Below are 18,556 nucleotides of genomic sequence, written 5' to 3'. Positions count from 1 at the left end.
TTGTATTTTTTGTAGAGACAGGGTTTTGCCATGTTGCTGGTCTTGAACTCCTGGACTCCAGTGATCCTCCCGCCTCGGTCTCCCAAAGTGCTGGAATTAGAGGTGTGAGCCACCGCGCCAGGTCAGATTTATTTTTTTTAAAGAAGAAACACTCTAGGCCGGGCATGGCGGCGGGCGCCTGTAGTCCCAGCTACTCGGGAGGCTGAGGCAGGAAAATGGCATGAACCCGGGAGGCGGAGCTTGCAGTGAGCCGAGATGGAGCCACTGCACTCCAGCCTGGGCAACAGAGCAAGACTCCGTCTCAAAAAAAAAAGAAACACTCTAGTACAAGAGCTTGCATGAGAGAGATTACCATGTTCTTTTCTTGTATTGAGCACAGTGACTTTTAAGTCTTTGCAGGGAAACTAAAATCTACGCAGTGCCTATAATCACAATCTTAAAAGACCAGGTGCATCAGGATTCAAAACCAGCAGGCTCCTGGAAGGAGGTGAGAGCTGCTCTTTGAGGACGTGACAGCTGCTCTGGGTGGGTGGAGGGAGAGAGTTGCTCTGGGGGGAGGTGAGAACTGCTTAGGGAGGAAGAGAGAGCTGCTCTGTGCCCTGTGTAGGAGTGAGAGCTGCTCTGGGAGGGCAGTTGTTGAGGCTGAATTCTGCTTACAGCCAGCCTTAAAGGGACAGCAGAGGAAAATGTTTTCTTAGGGCAAATAGAAAGCTCATTGCAAATAATGAATTGTGACGTTTTGCTTTTGTGAAGTTTGACTTTTTTCTATCAAAGAATAGGCCTCTTCTATGTGTTAGTTGATATTTATACATCAAATATTGGTAAATTACTTTTTTTTTTTTTTTTGAGACGGAGTCTTGCTCTGTCACCCAGGCTGGAATGCAGTGGCGCGACCTCGGCTCACTGCAACTTCCGCCTCCCGGGTTCAAGCAATTCTCTTGCCTCAGCCTCCTGAGTAGCTGGGACTACAGGCGCGTGCCACCACACCCTGCTAATTTTTTGTATTTTTAGTAGAGACAGGGTTTCACCGTGTTAGCCAGGATGGTCTCGATCTCCTGACCTCGTGATTCCCCCACCTCGGCCTCCCAAAGTGCTGGGATTACAGGCATGAGCTACTGTGCCCAACCTGTAAATTACTTTTCATTATAAATCTGTGGGCCGGGTGCAGTTTTGGGAGACCTAGGTGGGCAGATCACCTGAAGTCAGGAGTTCAAGACCAGCCTGGCCAACATGGTGAAACCCTGTCTCTACTAAAAATACAAAAATTAGCCAGGTATGGTGGTGCGTGCCTGTAATCCCAGCTACTCAGGAGGCTGAGGTAGGAGAATCACTTGAACCCAGGAGATGGAGGTTGCAGTGAGCCCAGATCATGCCACTGCACTCTAGCCTGGGCGACAGAGCGATACTCTGTCTCAAACAAACTAACAAACAAACAAACAAACAAACTGTGGTGTTTTTAGCTGAGAAAGCAAAGGGTTATACTACTGTTTTAAAGTTCCCTTTATACATCCTTTCCTTTCCGACTATGCAAGACAAAGGAAGCCCTCAGCAGGAACACATGCCTCTCTGGTGCTGCAGATGCGCTCCTCCAGAGCCATGAGCAGAGCCAGCCCCAAACTACATGCTTCAATCTAACAAGAACCTCCCTCCAAGTAAGGAACAGATGAGGTGTGATAATGGCACTGTGGTTATGGAAGGAAATGCCACGTTTTGAGGAGATTTACACTAAAGTATGTACTGGTGAAATGATATGCTATCTGGGATTCGCTTTAAATACAGCAAAGAAGAAGAAAAAGAAAGGCATAAAAAAGCAAATGTAAAATATGTGGATTCCTTATTTTTCATGTTACTGAAAATTTTCATAATCAAATTTAAAAATTATATAATTAAAAATCCCTACAGAATCATTTATTTTTTATGATTTTTACAGATGGGGTTTCACTATGTTGCCCAGGCTGAAGTGCAGTGGCTATTCACAGGTGCAATCCCACTCCTGATCAGCACGGGAGTTTTAACCTGTTTTAATGGGAGTTTCTGACTTGAGCCGGTTCACCCCTCATTAGACAATCTGGTGGTCCCCTGCACCCAGGAAGTAAACTGTATTGTAGACACCTGAACAACATAGCAAACCACAGCCCAGAACTGCTGGGCTCAAGGGATCCTCCCACCTTAGCCTCCTGAGTAGCTGGAACTATAGGCACATGCCACCACGCCCAGCCAGAATCATTTATTACTTGGATACTTTGAGGAGTTAGGAAATCTTGAGTTCTAAATTGTACTTCAGTCATGACTTTATCTTTTAAAAGTGAATGAATTATTCTTTTCAACTGACCAATGTTTTAACGTTTACCTGCATATGAGTATCTATAACAGTTCATTTTTCATCCCTTAATATCTCTGAAAAGATATCTGCATACTAATTATTTTTTAAAATATTATTTTTATTTTATTTGAGACCAGGTCTTGCTCTGTTCCCCAGGCTGGAGTGCAGTGAGCGATCACAGCTCACTGCAGCCTTGACCTCCCAGGCTCAAGCAATCCTCCCTCCCACCTCAGCCTCCTGAGTAGCTGGGACCACTGGAATGTGCCACTGCACCTGGCTAGTTTTAAATTTTTTGTAGATATGGGGTCTTGCTACATTACCCTGGTTGGTCTTGAACTCTTGGCCTCAAGCAATTCTCCTGCTCTGGCCTCCCAAAGTGCTAAGATTACAGGCATGATTTTAAGCCTGACCTAAAATTTATTTTTAAACCATTTGAAATAAATGAATTAAAAATTCTGTACTAAAATATTCTTTTAAATAATCCTGTTAAACTAACTACTCAAGTCCTGATTCCACTCTGCTCCAAATAGCAAATAAAGGTCGTATTTCTTGCAAAACATGTATATGAAAAAGCCTTCATCTCACAGACGTCCCAGAGGTGCACAGGCATTCAGTGACTGTTACTGCTTCTCTCCCCAAATGATCTGACAGTGCTTAGCTGCTGTGAAGACACAGTGGCCTCAGGGACATGATCACACTAGCACACAACAGATCACACAGGGTGCAAAATCTCCTTAGCAGATGAGACAGGGCTTGGGACCTACCTTTGGTATCCCAAAGCAAAAAGGATAAACCTTCCCACTTTCTAGGTTTAAAAAACACAAAACTAAATACAACCAGCACTAAGGCTAGAGAATAAAATGCCACCTACTAGTACTGCCATGTGCCATGACCTGAAAAGCTAAAAGCCTTACCATGGTGACTATTTAATACTTATCAGCCTGGACTCTTTCTACTTTATTTGAAATCATGCTTCAAGAGTGTCTAAGAAAATACCAGACTTAAGACTCTCTCCTTTTAAAAAGGTTTAGTATTTATAAAGAAATATTACCTCTACTCCCAGAAAACTAAAATCTGGATATTGCTAGCAAAAACATGTATGAGGTGAAGAATTCTCATTTCAAAAACAACTGCCTTCTAAACAAGGGCAATTTCTATAGAATATTCTTTAAATAGGGAGATTCCTGTAGGTGGGTAGTTAAAATATAATCATGTTTTCAAAAACTCACTTTACCTACATTCTTTCATCCACTATATAAAGTGAAGTATACCTGTACCTGTATTTCAGGAGAACCATTAACCTCCCTTCAAGTGATACATTCTGGTCAAGTTACGTGAAACCTTAAATACTTTCAGTTAAGCTGGTTTGAGCATGATCATCTATAAACGTTAAGTATAAATAAATAGTCTCAGATAGAAACATAGGAAGTGGAATCAACAGGACCTGGTGACTAAGTGAAGGTTGGGCGAGGCACAAGAATCGCTTGAACCCGGGAGACGGAGGTTGCAGTGAGCCGAGATCGTGCCACTGGGTGACAGAGCGAGACTCCACCTCAAAATAAAAAAAATAAAAAAGAGTCCCAGTTTAGGGGATAAAGGATTCCCAGTTGAGGGCACAAACGATGAGCAATTCCTAGTTTAGGGCATAAGTGATAAGCAAGACAGGAGTGCAGCTGAGGGGCCAGAGGGAGGAGAGGCAGGGTGGAGAGGATGCAAAGTTCAGACCACAGTGGACTTGAGCAACATCTACGTCTATCTGGAGTTGCTCTGCAAGCATGGTGGTGGTGGTGACGGTGATGGTGTCGCAGTGTGAAGGACAAGAGCGATGGGCGCGGGATAGGTGTGGGGAGCCAGCAGTGAACAGACGGGAGCTGATGCAGCTGTGGCAATGGAGGAAATCACCCAAAGGATGGAAAAAAGGGAAGAGGTCTGCGGTTGGAACCTAGGAAGGGGGACCGAGTTGGATGGAAAGGCATGCCATATAAGAGCCAGGGAGGGAGATGACAGAGATGGGAGGAGGAGGCGAGATCCAGCTGGGAGAGGCACTGCCAGAAAGGACGTGCCTGGATGTGCTGACAGGGTCCAGAAGATGCCAACCAAGGTAGCCAAGCAGAGGATGGAAGCACCAGGCTGCCAAGGAGACCGCATCTGAGGCCAAGAGCCCAGAGAGAAGCATGCTCTGTGGCTCCTGGGGCAAGAAACAGGAACCACTGACTGAGGAGGGAAGCTGCAAATGCCTGGAAGACATACACAAGATACGCATCTTTGCTTGACCCAGGACAGGCAGCTACCCTGACTGTGGGGGGAAATGGGTGTCACTAACTTCCAGAAGCTTTAACGCCTTGAAATTGTCTTAAGATGATTTAAAAAATGGTTCATGCACCCATATTATGTATGTGCCTCACTGCAGGAGCTCTCCGGAGATGGGGTATCAGAGATGACACAGGGACAAAGCCACAGCCTGGGAAGAGTTCTGGACAGAGCCCGTTGTCTCCCACAGCAGAGAAACGTGTGGGGGCTGCTTCTTGGAGCTCCCCCAGACGGGCAGGAACAAGGAGAGAGTCTTCTTCCCATGCCATTTTATGTATGTGGTAACTTTCATTCAGAAGTTACCACAAAATTCTTCCACATTTAAACTGGAGTCTCAAACTGAAGTTTGGGGCTCTTCTTTTGACCCTTCCTCAGTGGCCTCAGTCACATCAGCTGGTCACCGCCCTAGGAGGACCACACTCAGCCTGGAAATGCTGGGTGGCATATCAGCACGTCTACCTTTTTCATGGAAACATGGCTCAGGTTCTCACTGCATTCTCTAGTTGAAAGGCTTTCCAAGTGAATTGACAGTTAGCTAAGATCCAAAACATGCTGGAAGAATATTTCAAAATGTCAACGTCTCAAATAACTTTCACATATCAAGGGGCAAGGTATTCTCCTAAACCCAAGGAGAACACAGACAACGAAACACTCTCTCCGGCAGACCCTGCTGTGATGCTGGGTGTTTCCAGAACTGCAAAAGCTTCACTGCTGCAGCATTACTCTGGATCCACTTAGGACCCAGATATTTTTCCCAGTCATACTTACATTTATTTGACATTTTCTCTTTGTGTCATTCTGGTTTGCTCCCAAGCCCTATAAAACCTGTTCTATTTATAAATATATCCCAAGTTTTTCAAGCTGAGTTTATATCACTATTTCTTCTGTAACTTTTATATTCTCCAAAATATTTTCTATCAGTCTATTATGGACGGAATGGTGTGCCCCAAAGCTCGTATGTTGAATTTTGTTGAACAAATGTGTTGAACCCCAAATGTGACTATTTTTGGAGATGGGGCCTGTAAAGAGGTAATTACAGTTAAATGAGGTAATATGTGTGGGAACCTAATCCAATAGGACTGGTGTCTTTACAGGAAGAGGAAGAGACATCAGAAGTGTGGGTGCACAGAGAAAAGTCCACGTGAGAACACAATAAGAAGGCAGGTGTCTGTAAGCCAAGGAGACAGGCCTCAGGAGAAATGAGACCTGCCAACACCTTGGTCTTGGACTTCCAGCCTCCAGAACTGTGAGAAATACATTCCTGTTGTTGAAACCGCCCAGTCTGTGATATTCTGTCATGGCAGCCCAAGCAAACTAATACAGAGTCCTCACCCACTAAATAAATTCCAGGTAGGATTACATTCCCTTCTTGCAATTTAATGGAAGACAAATTTTAGCCTGAAGTAAAACACATCCTTTGAACAAATTAGCTGTTTAAGTGTAGATGACATTAACAACATGCTGTGAAAAATAACTTTTTTTTGAGACAGAGTTTCCCTCTTGTTACCCAGGCTGGAGTGCAATAGCGCCATCTCAGTTCACTGCAATGCCTCCCAGGTTCAAGTAATTCTCCCGCCTCAGCCTCCGGAGTAGCTGGGACTACAGGCACGTGCCACCACGCCCGGCTAATTTTTTGTATTTTTAGTAGATGGGGTTTCACCGTGTTAGCCAAGATGGTCTCGGTCTCCTGACCTCGTGATCCACCTGCCTCGGCCTCCCAAAGTGTTGGGATTACAGGCGTGAGCCACTGCGCCCGGCAACTTTTGTTTTTACAAAGGTTCCATCAAACTCAGCAACCCTCAGACTAGGATGAGACATCATACACTTTTTAGTGTGGTTCAGAGTAAAGAATATGTTACCTTTAAAGTATTCTTGCCAAAATTGTTTACTCCAACTCTAGTCTAGACTTAACTTCCAGTTTATAGGAAATACAAGGGCCGGAAGGAAAATGATACTATAAGTAAACACAATCAGACAAATCTAGAGTGTGGGGACAGCGTGTAACGCAGCCACACTGACCTCATGAAAAAGTCAATTTAAAAAAAGGGAAACTGTTCTAGACTTAAAAGACTGAAAAGACAGAACAACCAACTGCTGTACATGAATTAAACTGGATCCTGGTTCCAAAAAACCAAAAAAGACTATGAAATATATTCCTGTAACAATTAGGGAAATAAAAAGATAGCCTAGATACCAGATAATGTCATTGCTAATTTCTTAGGGGTGCCTGTGCAGGTGAAAGGCTTTATTCTCAGGAAACATTATATATGTTGAAATATATAAGGGTGATGTGCCACGATGTCTACCACTTACTTTCAAAAACAAGAACTACAAATAAGTGGGGAGTGGTGAGGAAAAAGTGCAAATATGGCAAAATGTTTCAGGAAGGTTTATTTTCTCAACTTTTCTGTACATTTGAACACATTCATAATAGAAAGTTGGCAACATAGCGCACAATACAGGCGCACGCCACTATGCCCAGCTAATTTTTGTATTTTTAGTACAGACGGGGTTTCACCATGTTGGCCAGGATGGTCTCAATCTCCTGACCTCATGATCCACCCGCCTTGGCCTCCCAAAGCGCTGGGATTACAGGCATGAGCCACCGTGCCCAGCCATGTACTGCTTATATTTTTTAAAGTTGACAGGAAGCCACTATAATCCAAAATAGCTCAAGATGTGAGGAAGAGGTTTACTCCTGGAAGCTGTTTTAACTCACATTAAAGGCAGAAAGTTCTCAGGGAAGCAGGAAGAGACTCAGCCGGCTTCCCACAGCTCTACCTTCATGTCCACCGTTGAGAGCCCCTGAGCTGCAGGGGTACGCTTTCCACAACCAACTCCTGACGTTACGGACATTAGGCTGGTGCACAACCTGTGTCTATGGACTCTTTTTTCATTGATAAAATCAAACCAAGCAAGAGATGTGAATGAGTGGTAGAGACGGGAGGAGGAGTATTCTTGCTCTATGTCCCAGTTCAAACAAGACTGACACAGTGCCTGATACACATCTTCTCTGTGGTAAATTTTTCCCAGGGTCCTTATTGCCTCAGTGACCTGCAAATCTTTTTTTTTTTTTTTTTAATTTTTTTTTTTTTTTTAGAGATGGGGTCCTGCTATGTTGCCTAGGCTGGTCTCAAGAACTCCTGGGCTCAAGTAAGCCTCCCATCTCAGCCTCCTGACTAGCTGAGATAACAGGCACCCTGCTGCAACCCTTTTATTTAAAGGCAGTTCGGGCACTTTCCTAGAACAAAATCCCACCTGTTAGTAAAAGCAGTCATCAGGACAGAGGCTGCGGCCACGTGCCCAATTGCTTGCCACATCAGCTCTTTCCTCACGCCAAGGTCTACAGAGTCAAGGCCAGGCACGTCAGCATGGCCTCCATGCTTCCCATGGCCATTGTCCTACCGACTCCTCCAGCCCCAGGAGTCCCCCTTCACGTTCCACGGCAGCAGGAAACCACTCCCTGTGGCACATGCACACCATGGTGTCAATACCCTGGAACTCTGCTCGGGCTGCCTGGAACAACGTACCCCAGATTCGACTTGGGAGTCACAGCCAGCCCTTCCTGGGAAGTCCTCCTCCACATGTTGCCAAGCCACGGCAGCAGATTCTGTGTAAGGAGAGGTCTGTCTCCTCAACAGGTCCAATTGTACCTCAAAGGCAAGAGCCACGTCTCTTTCACTGCTGTATCCCCAGTGGGTCCCCTGCCTGTCCTACATGTGCACAGTCTGCTGGGGACACTGGCTGGCACAACTCATCAGAGGACCATGAGATGAACCTCACAGATGGCTCGTGGGTTCCATCACTTTAGGTGAGGAAAGAATGTGAAGCCAAGACGTCCGCTCCTGGATTTTTAAGGGCTTTCACATCTGTTCCTTCATTTGATCACTAAAAAGCCCTGGGGATTAGGCAGGAAATAATACATAATCCTTGTCACACAGGAGAAACTGATACAGGAGAGATCAGGTGCCTTGGGCAAGGTCACTTAATGCAACACACTTCTGAGACTCTGGGGGTAGTAAAAACCCATAAAAATGCAGCTTTATAATAAATGAATCTAAGCATTTCGTATAAATACACACAAATACTAAGGGATAATTGGAAGCCTCTGGGGAAAGCAAGGGAAGAAACATGGAGTTGAAAATACCTTTTCATAAATCTCATAATACCAATTTTGAGAAGAGAAAAAATATTTGTATTTTCACTTGAAAAATGGAAACATTAAATATATAGTGACTAAAGGAAAGCAATTCAGTTAAAAAAAAGTGGCTCAAAAATGGAAGTTATGGTTCCATATTATACTGCTTGGTTTTTTACCAATAATAAATCTCTGGGATAAAACATTCTGGCATTATATGTATTCTGCTATACATGAAAAACACAAGTTTTATATTTATAAAGATTTTAACTAATCAATCCTTATACTTTAAAAATTTTCATTTCATTTTTGAGACGGAGTCTCGCTGTGTCACCCAGGCTGGAGTGCAGTGGCACAATCCTGGCTCACTGCAACCTCCACCTCCCAGTTCAAGCAATTCTCCTGTCTCGGCCTCCAAGCAGCTGGGATTACAGGCACCCACCGTCATGCCTGGCTAATTTTTGTATTTTTTTTTTTAGTAGAGACGGGGTTTCACCATATTGGTCAGGCTGGTCTCAAACTCCTGACCTTAGGTGATCCACCTGCCTCCGCCTCCCAAAGTGTTGGGATGACAGGCGTGAGCCACCGTGCCCGGCCTCCAAAATGAATTATCAATATAGAATTTTATTTTTATTATATGTTATTTTCTCATGAAAGTCAAATAGGCACATTAAAGAAAATTTTGAAATTCAATTTTTAAAAAATGAACCAGAGGCTCATTACTATAAAATAATTGCTTATAATCTTTTGATTCACTTCCCTCCAGCTTTTTACCATGTGGATGGGCTTCTTTGTTGTCTTATGAGGTAGCAATATACCAAACATCCCATTTCCTATCCTGATTTTTTTTTAGCTTAGTATCAACTTAGTTGATATCTAATATCAACTGCATATTTATGCAGATTTTATTAATAAAATTGTATGAACATTTTATATAATTAAAATGTTAACTTAATGTTACCATATTGGTGGCAAATGTTGTTTCTCCAATTTATGGTTCATTTAAAATTTTTATTTTAATTTTTACCTGGACAGTTTTATTGTTCTTTTCCATTGTGATTCTTAAAGAGGCTTTTGCACCAGCTCCCCCTCTCCTGTCCCTTTCTTCCCTCCCAGCTCCCATGGTTTTAACATCACACACCCACCACATTTCAGAAGTGTTACCTGTTGGTCATCAGGAGTCCATATGCCACACGTAATTTGACTTTCCAAGTTGATTTCGGATGACCAGTGTCTTTGTCCACTGACAGAACCAACCAGGACAAACCCATCTCGATAGGAAATAAGTGCTTGAGTTCCATCATGGCTCCACGTGAAATCACTCACCTTGGGGACACACACAGAAAAGAATCAATTTGTAATCTGAAAAGGAAAACATTTTATCAAAGTCTAGACATAGTCATTAACTTAGACTTTTGGCTAAGATGGAGATGGCCTTAAAATATAACATATGTTATTTGAAAGCTATAAAAACATTATTGAGGCCAGCCACAGTGCCTCATGCCTGTAAACTCAGAATGCTGCGAAGCCAAAGTGAGAGGATCACTTGAAGCCAGGAGTTTGAGCCCAGCCTAGATAAAATAGCGAGATACTACCTCTACAAAAAATTTTAAGAATTAGTTGGGGCCGGATAAGGTGGCTCATGCCTGTAATCCCAGCACTTCGGGAGGCCGAGGCAGTCAGATCACTTGAGGTCAGGAGTTTGAGACCAGCTTGGCTAACATGGTGAAACCCCATCTCTACTAAAAATACAAAAATGAGGCAAGCATGCTGGCACGTGCCCATAGTCCTAGCCACTTGGGAGGCAGAGGTGAGAGAATCACTTGAACCTGGGAAGAAGAGGTTACAGTGAGCCAAGATAGCGCCACTGCACTCCAGCCTGGGCAACAGAGTGAGACTCTGTCTCAAAATAATTAGTCGGTAGCAGTGGCAGACACCTGTGGTCTTAGCTACTCAGGAGGCTGAGGTGGGAGGATTCCTTGAGCCTAGGAGGTTGAGGCCTTAGTGAGCTATCATTGTGCCTCTGTACTCCAGCCTGGGTGACAGAGCAAAGTATTGTCTCTAAATAAATTTTTTTAAGAAAAATGACTGAAACTGACTTCAGTGCATACTGTGCATCAACAGTGTTCTATATGTTTCATGTACATTAATTCATTAAGCCTCAAGTCAACAGTCTGCGGAAGGTATTATTCTCATCTACAGAGAAGACTCAGTCAACACAGCAGGCAAGAGACAGACACAGGAAAAATCCCAGGAATATCTGGCTACAGGGTCTTTCCTTTCAACCACTGTTACACCGCCTCTCACTTACGGTTAGTAATAGATTCTCCATCAGTGTCTGTTGGTCCCTTACAAAAACAGTAAAGCTCTAAGTTTCTGATTATATTCCCCCTCAGTCTTGCTAACAATACCCCCTCAATCAGAATGAAGAAAAAAAAAAATCTAACTGAAAAACATTACTTATACTTGAGTGTTAAGTTTATCAAATGCTATTGCATCTATTCAAATGCACATTTTTTCCTCTATTAATCTACTGTGGTAAGTTATTTGCATGGATTTTTACATATCATACTATTCTTGCATACCTACCAGAGTCCAATTTAGAGGTATTGTCTTTTATATGCACAGTTGAAGCTGATTTGCTAGTGTCTTTAGATTTTCTGCAACTGCATTCATGAATGCAGTAGACCTGTGATTTTGTTTTGGTAATATGCGTCTCTGGATTTAGCAGGGTTATGTTACCCTCTCAAGATGAGCTGAAGTAGTCCCTCTTTCTTCAATGCCCGGAAGAATTTGTATAAACAGATGATTTGTTGCTTGAAAGTTTGGTAGACAAGCCTGCCAAATCATCTGACTATGTATTTTTGTAATGGGAAGATTATTAATCACTTCTTCAATTTAATGTTCTAGTACTAAACTTTCACGTTTTCTTTTGAGACAGAGTCCTGCTCTGTTGCCCAGGCTGGAATGCAGTGGCATGATCTTGGCTCAGTGCAACCTCCACTTCCCGGGTCCAAGCGATTCTCTTGCCTCAGTCTCCTGAGTAGCTGGGATTACAGGCACGCACCACCACACCCAGCTAATTTTTGTATTTTTAGTAGAGATGGGGTTTTGTCATGTTGGCCAGGCTGGTCTCCAACTCCTAACCTCAAGTGATCTGTCTGCCCCAGTCTCCCAAAGTGTTGGAATTACAGGCATGAGCCACTGTGCCCAGTCTAAACTTTCAACCTTTTTACTTCTTGAGTCAGTTCTGATAATTTTAGGGCTGGGTGCGGTGGCTCATGCCTGTAATCCCAGCACTTTGGGAGGCTGAGGCAGGCAGATCACGAGGTCAAGAGATCAAGACCATCTGGCCAACATGGTGAAACCCCGTTTCTACTAAAAATACAAAAATTAGCTGGGCATGGTGGCACGCGCCTGTAGTCCCAGCTACTCGGGAGATTGAGGCAGGAGAATCGCTTGACCTGGGAGGTGGAGGCTGCAGTGAGCCGAGATCATGCCACTGCACTCCAGCCTGGCGACAGAGCGAGACTCTGTCTCAAAAAAAAAAAAAAAAAAAAAAAAAAAGGTCTGATAATTTTGAAAAGGAATTTGGAATTTGTCCATTTCATGTAAGTTTTCAAAACTGCTGGCAAGTAGTTGTTAATATTTTCCTTTTAAAAATCAACTTTATTAAGGTATAATTTATATGCAGTAAAGTACCTCCTCGCCCCAGGAGTCAATCCCCAACCCTAGTCCTAGGCAAACAGTGATCTGATTTCTGTCACTGGTTGTTCATTCTAGAATTTTGCACGAATGGTACCATATGGTATGTTCAACTTCTATGTCTGACTACTTTTATTCAGCATAAAGATGTTGAGTGTCATCTGAATTGCGTGTGTCAGTAGTTCATTCCTTTTTACACATATTATTCTGTTGTATTTGTCTATCCAAATTGCTATTCAGCAAAGTCTCAGGATACAAAATCAACATACAAAAATCACTACCATTCCTACACACAAACAACAGCCAAACCAAGAGCCAAATCAGGAACAAACTCTCATTCACAATTGAAACAAAAAGAATAAAATGCCTAGGAATACAGACAACCAGCGAGGTGAAGGATCTCTACAAAGAGAACTACAAAACACTGCTCAAAGAAATCAGAGATGACACAAACAAATGGAAGCATACTACATGCTCATGGATAGGAAGAATCAATATCACTAAAATGGCCATACTACCCAAAACAGTTTACAGATTTAATGCTATTCCTATCAAACTACCAATTACATTCTTCATAGAACCAGAAAAAAACTATTTTTAAATTCATATGGAACCAAAAAAGAGCCCAAAGATCCAAGGCAATCCTAAGCAAAAAGAACAAAGCTGGAGGCATCATGCTACCTGACTTCAAACTATACTACAGGGCTACAGTAACCAAAACAGCATGGTACTGGTACAAAAACGACACACAGACCAATGGAACAGAACAGAGAACCCAGAAATAAGGCTGCACATTTACAACCATCAGATCTTTGACAAAGCTGACAAAAACAAACAATGGGGAAAGGACTCCCTATTCAATAAATGGTACTGGGATAACTGGGTAGCCATATGCAGAATATTGAAACTGGACCCCTTTCTTATACAATACAAAAATCAACTCAAGATTAAAGACTTAAATGTAAAAACCCAAACAATAAAAACCTTTGAAGACAATCTAGGCAATACTATTCTGGACATAGGAACAGGCAAAGATTTCATGATGAAGATACCAAAAGCAATAGCAACAAAAGCAAAAACTGACAAACAAGATCTAGTTGAACTAAAGAGCTTCAGAACAGCAAAAGAAACTATCAATAAAGTAAATAGACAACCTAGAGAATGGGAGAAAAATTTTACAAAGTATGCATCTGACAAAGTTCTAATATACAGCATCTATAAGGATACTTAAACAAATTTACAAGAAAACAACCCCATTAAAAATTGGGCAAAAAATAACTGACACTTGTCAAAAGAAGTCAAACATGCAGCCAACAAGCACATTTAAAAAGGCTCAACATCACTGATTAGAGAAATGCAAATCAAAACCACAATGAGATACCATCTCACATCAGTTGGAATGGCTACGATTAAAAAGTCAAAAAATAGGACAGGGCGAGGTGGCTCACGCCTATAATCCCAACACTTTGGGAGGCCAAAATGGGTGGACACTTTGAGCTCAGGAGTTCGAGACCAGAGATGGGTTTCCCATCTCTACTAAAAATACAAAAACTAGCCTGGCGTTGTGTCAGGTGCCTGTAATCCTAGCTACTCAGAAGGCTAAAATAGGAGAATCGCTTGAACCCGGGAGGTGGAGGTTGCAGAGAGCCAAGATCGTGCCACTGCACTCCAGCCTGGGCGACAGAGTGGGACTCCATCTCAAAAAAAAAAACAAAAACTAAAACAGAAACGAAAAAACTAAGTGGTTATGTCATTTTACACTTGCATCAGCTGTCTTTTTTTCTTTTTTCTTTTTTTTTTTGAGACAGAGTTTCGCTCTTCTTGTCCAGGCTGGAGTACAATGGCATGATCACAGCTCACCGCAACCTCCACCTCTCAGGTTCAAGTGATTCTCCAGCTGCAGCCTCCCGAGTAGCTGGGATTACAGGCGCCTGCTACCACACCTGGCTAATTTTGTATTTTTAGTAGAGACGAGGTTTCACCATGTTGGTCAGGCTGATCTCGAACTCCCGACCTCAGGTAATCGGCCCTCCTCGGCTTCCCAAAGTGCTGGGATTACATGTGTGAGCCACCGCACCCAGCCTGTTGTCAGTCGTTTTAATTTTAACTAATCTAGTAGGTGTATGACATTGTCTTTTTTTTTTTTTTTTTTTTTTTGAGATGGAGTCTCGCTCTGCTGCCCAGGCTGGAGTGCAGTGGCGCGATCTCGGCTCACTGCAAGCTCCGCCTAGCGAGTTCAAACAATTCTCCTGCCTCAGCCTCCCAAGTAGCTGGGACTACAGGCGCCCGCCACCACGCCCGGCTAATTTTTTTGTATTTTTAGTAGAGACGGGGTTTCACCGTGTTAGCCAGGATGGTCTCGATCTCCTGACCTCGTGATCCGCCTGCCTTGGCCTCCCAAAGTGCTGGGATTACAGGCACGAGCCATCGCGCCCAGCCGACATTGTCTAACTTGCATTTCCACAATGACTAATATGTTGGGCATCATTTCATGTGTTGATTGATCATCTACACATCTTTTGGGGTATATCTGTTCAAATCCCTTTCCATATACAGTTTGTTGTCTGTATCCATGGATTCTGTATCCATGAATTCAACCAACTTTGAATAAAAATTGGAAAAAAATTACATTTGTATTGAACATGTATGCTTTTTTCTCCCCTTGTCATTACCCCTAAACAATACAACTATTTATTTAGCATTTACATTGTATTAGGTATTATAAGTAATCTAGAAATGATTTGAAGTATACAAGATGGGCTGAGCGCAGTGGCTCACACCTGTAATCCCAGCACTTTGGGAGGCCAAGGCAGGCAGATCACTTGAGGTCAGGAGTTCAAGACCAGCCTGTCCAACATGGTGAAACCCCGTTTCTACTCAAAATGCAAAAATTAGCCGGGCATGGTAGTGCGCATCTGTAGTCCCAGCTACTCAGGAGGCTGAGTCGGGACAATCACTTGAATCTGGGAGGCAGAGGTTGCAGTGAGTCGATATCAAGCCACTGCACTCCAGCACAGAGCGAGACTCCATCTCAAAATAAGTAAATAAGTAAGCATACAAGATGATGTGCATAGATTATATACAAATATACCGTTTTACATCATATATGTGTGCATCCATGAATTTCGGTATCTGTGGGAAGTCCTGGAACCAATCCCCTATGGATACCAAGGGATGACTGTATGAACACAGGCAAATATATTTTAAAAATATATAGTAAATATCAGTTTTCACCTTCTGTCATAAAATTTCTCTATAAATTCTAGATATAATCCTTTATCAGATATGTATACTTCAAATATTTTCTCCCAGTCTTTGGCTTGCCTTTTGATCTTTTTAATGGTATCTTCCAAAGAGAATAAGTTGGCCAGGCGCGGTGGCTCTGTAATCCCTGTAATCCCAGCACTTTGGGAGGCTGAGGTGGGCAGATCATGAGGTCAGGAGATCAAGACCATCCTGGCTAACACGGTGAAACCCCATCTCTACTAAAAATACAAAAAATTAGCCGGGTGTGGTGGCAGGCACCTGTAGTCCCAGCTACTTGGGAGGCTGAGGCAGGAGAATGACGTGAACCCAGTAGGCGGAGCTTGCAGTGAGCCAAGATTGCGCCACTGCACTCCAGCCTGTGTGGCAGAGTGAGACTCCATCTCAAAACAACAACAACAACAACAACAAAAACAAACAACAACAAACAGAAGGAGTTTAAATTAAGAAAAAATTTAATTTATAATTGGCCCATAATAACTGTATATATGTATAGGGTACAATGTGATGTTTCAATGCATAGTATAATGATCAAATCAGAGTTAATACCATATCACTTTAAACATTTATCATTTCTTTGTGGTGACAATACTTAACATTTTCTCTTCTAGCAATCTTGAAATATGCTCTACATTGTTATTTGCTATACTTACTCTACTGTGTAACAGAACACCAAAACTTATTTTTCCTAATTGTAACTTCGTGTCATTAAATTTCGATTAAGTCCAATATCAAGTTTTTTCTTTTACAGATCACGTTTTCTGCATCCAATCCAAGAAATCTTTATTTAGCCCCAAGCTGCAAAGACTTCTAGAAGTTCAGCTTTTACAATTATGTTGCAGGAGTTATTAATAAATTATTGTAGGCAGATAGAGAGGAAAAGGGGTCCTGGGAAGCTTTCTTTTTTTTCCCCCCTTTTTTGTGGAGGAAGGGGTCTTGCTGTATTGCCCAGGCAGGTCTCCAATTCCTGGGCTCAAGCTATCCTCCCGCCTCTGCCTCCCTGGGAGCCTGGATTACAGGCGTGAGCCTGTAAGTTTCTTAGAGCCAGGCTAGCAACCTTTGATATGCAAATGCAGACCATTAGAAACTGGGTCCACCCAACATGGCGATTTCTGTGCTTTCCTGCCCTTGTCCCAGGTGTTCCTGGCAACATGGCCGCCCCCACATATCCCCACGTGTGTAGAACATCCTTGGCGCCCTGTATTTGCATATTTAAAGGCTGGGGTGGGAGGGCCAGCGTTTTCTGTGGGCTACATGGTGAATCACATGCCTGGTCAAACCAATCCCCTGAGCCCTATGCAAATCTGACATCACCTCCTTCAGCCTCTGCATATAGACCTGGCTGGTATCCACCACACTTGGGGACCTCCTCTTTCGGCTTTGGAGCCTCCTCTCCCTCATCTCTGTATGGGGGAGCCTCTTCCTTCTGCCTTCTGCTTCCTTCTTGTCTATTAAACTCTCCGCTCCTTAAAACCACTCCACATGTGTCCGTGTTTTGTCAAAACTGGCCTGAGAACTAAGAACCCTGGTGTTCCTCCACTCACTGGAGCCTTATCACTTATCTCTATGATTCATCTGGAGTTAATTTTTATGCATGGTGTGAGGTAAGAATCAAGGTTTTCTTTTTAAAAAATACAGATATTCAGTTGTTTCAGCACCATTTGTTGAAAAGATTTATCTTTCCCCCATTGAACTACCTATGCATCTTATAATTTACATTTGGTTACCTTGTAATCTCCATTTATAGCTATGCCCAACTTTTCATTCATAAAATTGTTTATTTCTGTGTTCTCTTTTCTTCTCTTGATCAGTTTTGCAAGACATTTGTCTATTTTGTTGATTTGTTTCCAAAGAACAAATTTTTGGATTTGTTGATCTCTACCTTATCATTTTTCCCTATTGTACTAATTTTCACTTTCACTTTTATTATTTCTTACTTTTTCTTTCATTGGATTTACTCTCCTGTTCAATTAATAATATTTTAAGATAAATACCTATCTGACCAATGATCACAGTTTTATTGCTAATATAAGTAATTAAGGATATACATTTCTCTCACAGCACCACTTTAATCATATCTCACAAATTCTGGTATATAACTAAGGACTAAATTCTGATTTTTTTTACCTTGCCCAAATTCCTATCTAAGGGGTCTGGGGAGTCATGCCCTACAAATAATAAATTCTCATCACATAGGTTGGGTTTTATTTAACACTATATATCATGATTTACTTTCCAACCTCACTCTGGCATAACATTACAAGACAAAAAAATAAAAATATTTTACCCCAAAACATGCTTCTTTGCCATATTTTGAAATGGCCCTACAAAGCTGTTCTTTGTGGGGAAAAATTTGCATCTGTAAAGAATCTCTATTAACATCGCTAGATCTTTTTCTTCCAGACCCTCCCAATTCTAAAGAGACTACCTAAAATCTGAATAGGAAACATTTGTCATCCTACTGTCTCTAAGGACAGCCACTATAAGATTGCAAAAGAACTTTGGGCTGCACAAAATTTTATTTTAACCTGAACATTATCTTTCTATCAATCCCGGGTCTTCAGACAAACTCAACCAATTGTCAACTAGAAAATATTTAAATTCACCACAGCCTGGAACCTCCCGGACCCCTTTGAGTTGTTCTGCCTTTCTGGACCAAACCAATGTATTTCTTTTTTTTTTGAGATGGAGCCTCACTCTGTGGCCCAGGCTGGAGTGCAGTGGCGCGATCTCGGCTCACTGCAAGCTCTGACTCCTGGGTTCATGCCATTCTCCTGCCTCAGCCTCCCGAGTAGCTTGGGACTACAGGTGCCCAC

At 42.5% G+C, this 18,556-nt stretch overlaps 1 protein-coding gene across 4 annotated transcripts in view; it reads right to left on the bottom strand.

Annotated features, from left to right (window-relative positions):
- The window catches only part of TULP4 (TUB like protein 4), a 284,224-nt gene that overhangs the window by 70,923 nt on the left and 194,745 nt on the right, over positions 1 to 18,556 (bottom strand). For all 4 annotated transcript variants that reach the window (XM_024248390.3, XM_054558383.2, XM_054558382.2 and 1 more), the window contains one exon: positions 9,936 to 10,097. In XM_024248390.3, the coding sequence (XP_024104158.3) occupies positions 9,936 to 10,097 (162 nt within the window). The remainder of the gene's footprint in view (positions 1 to 9,935; positions 10,098 to 18,556) is intronic.

Source organism: Pongo abelii, chromosome 5 (assembly GCF_028885655.2).
Source record: "Pongo abelii isolate AG06213 chromosome 5, NHGRI_mPonAbe1-v2.0_pri, whole genome shotgun sequence".
NCBI lineage: Eukaryota > Metazoa > Chordata > Mammalia > Primates > Hominidae > Pongo > Pongo abelii.
This window is presented reverse-complemented; position numbering and strand designations above follow the sequence as displayed.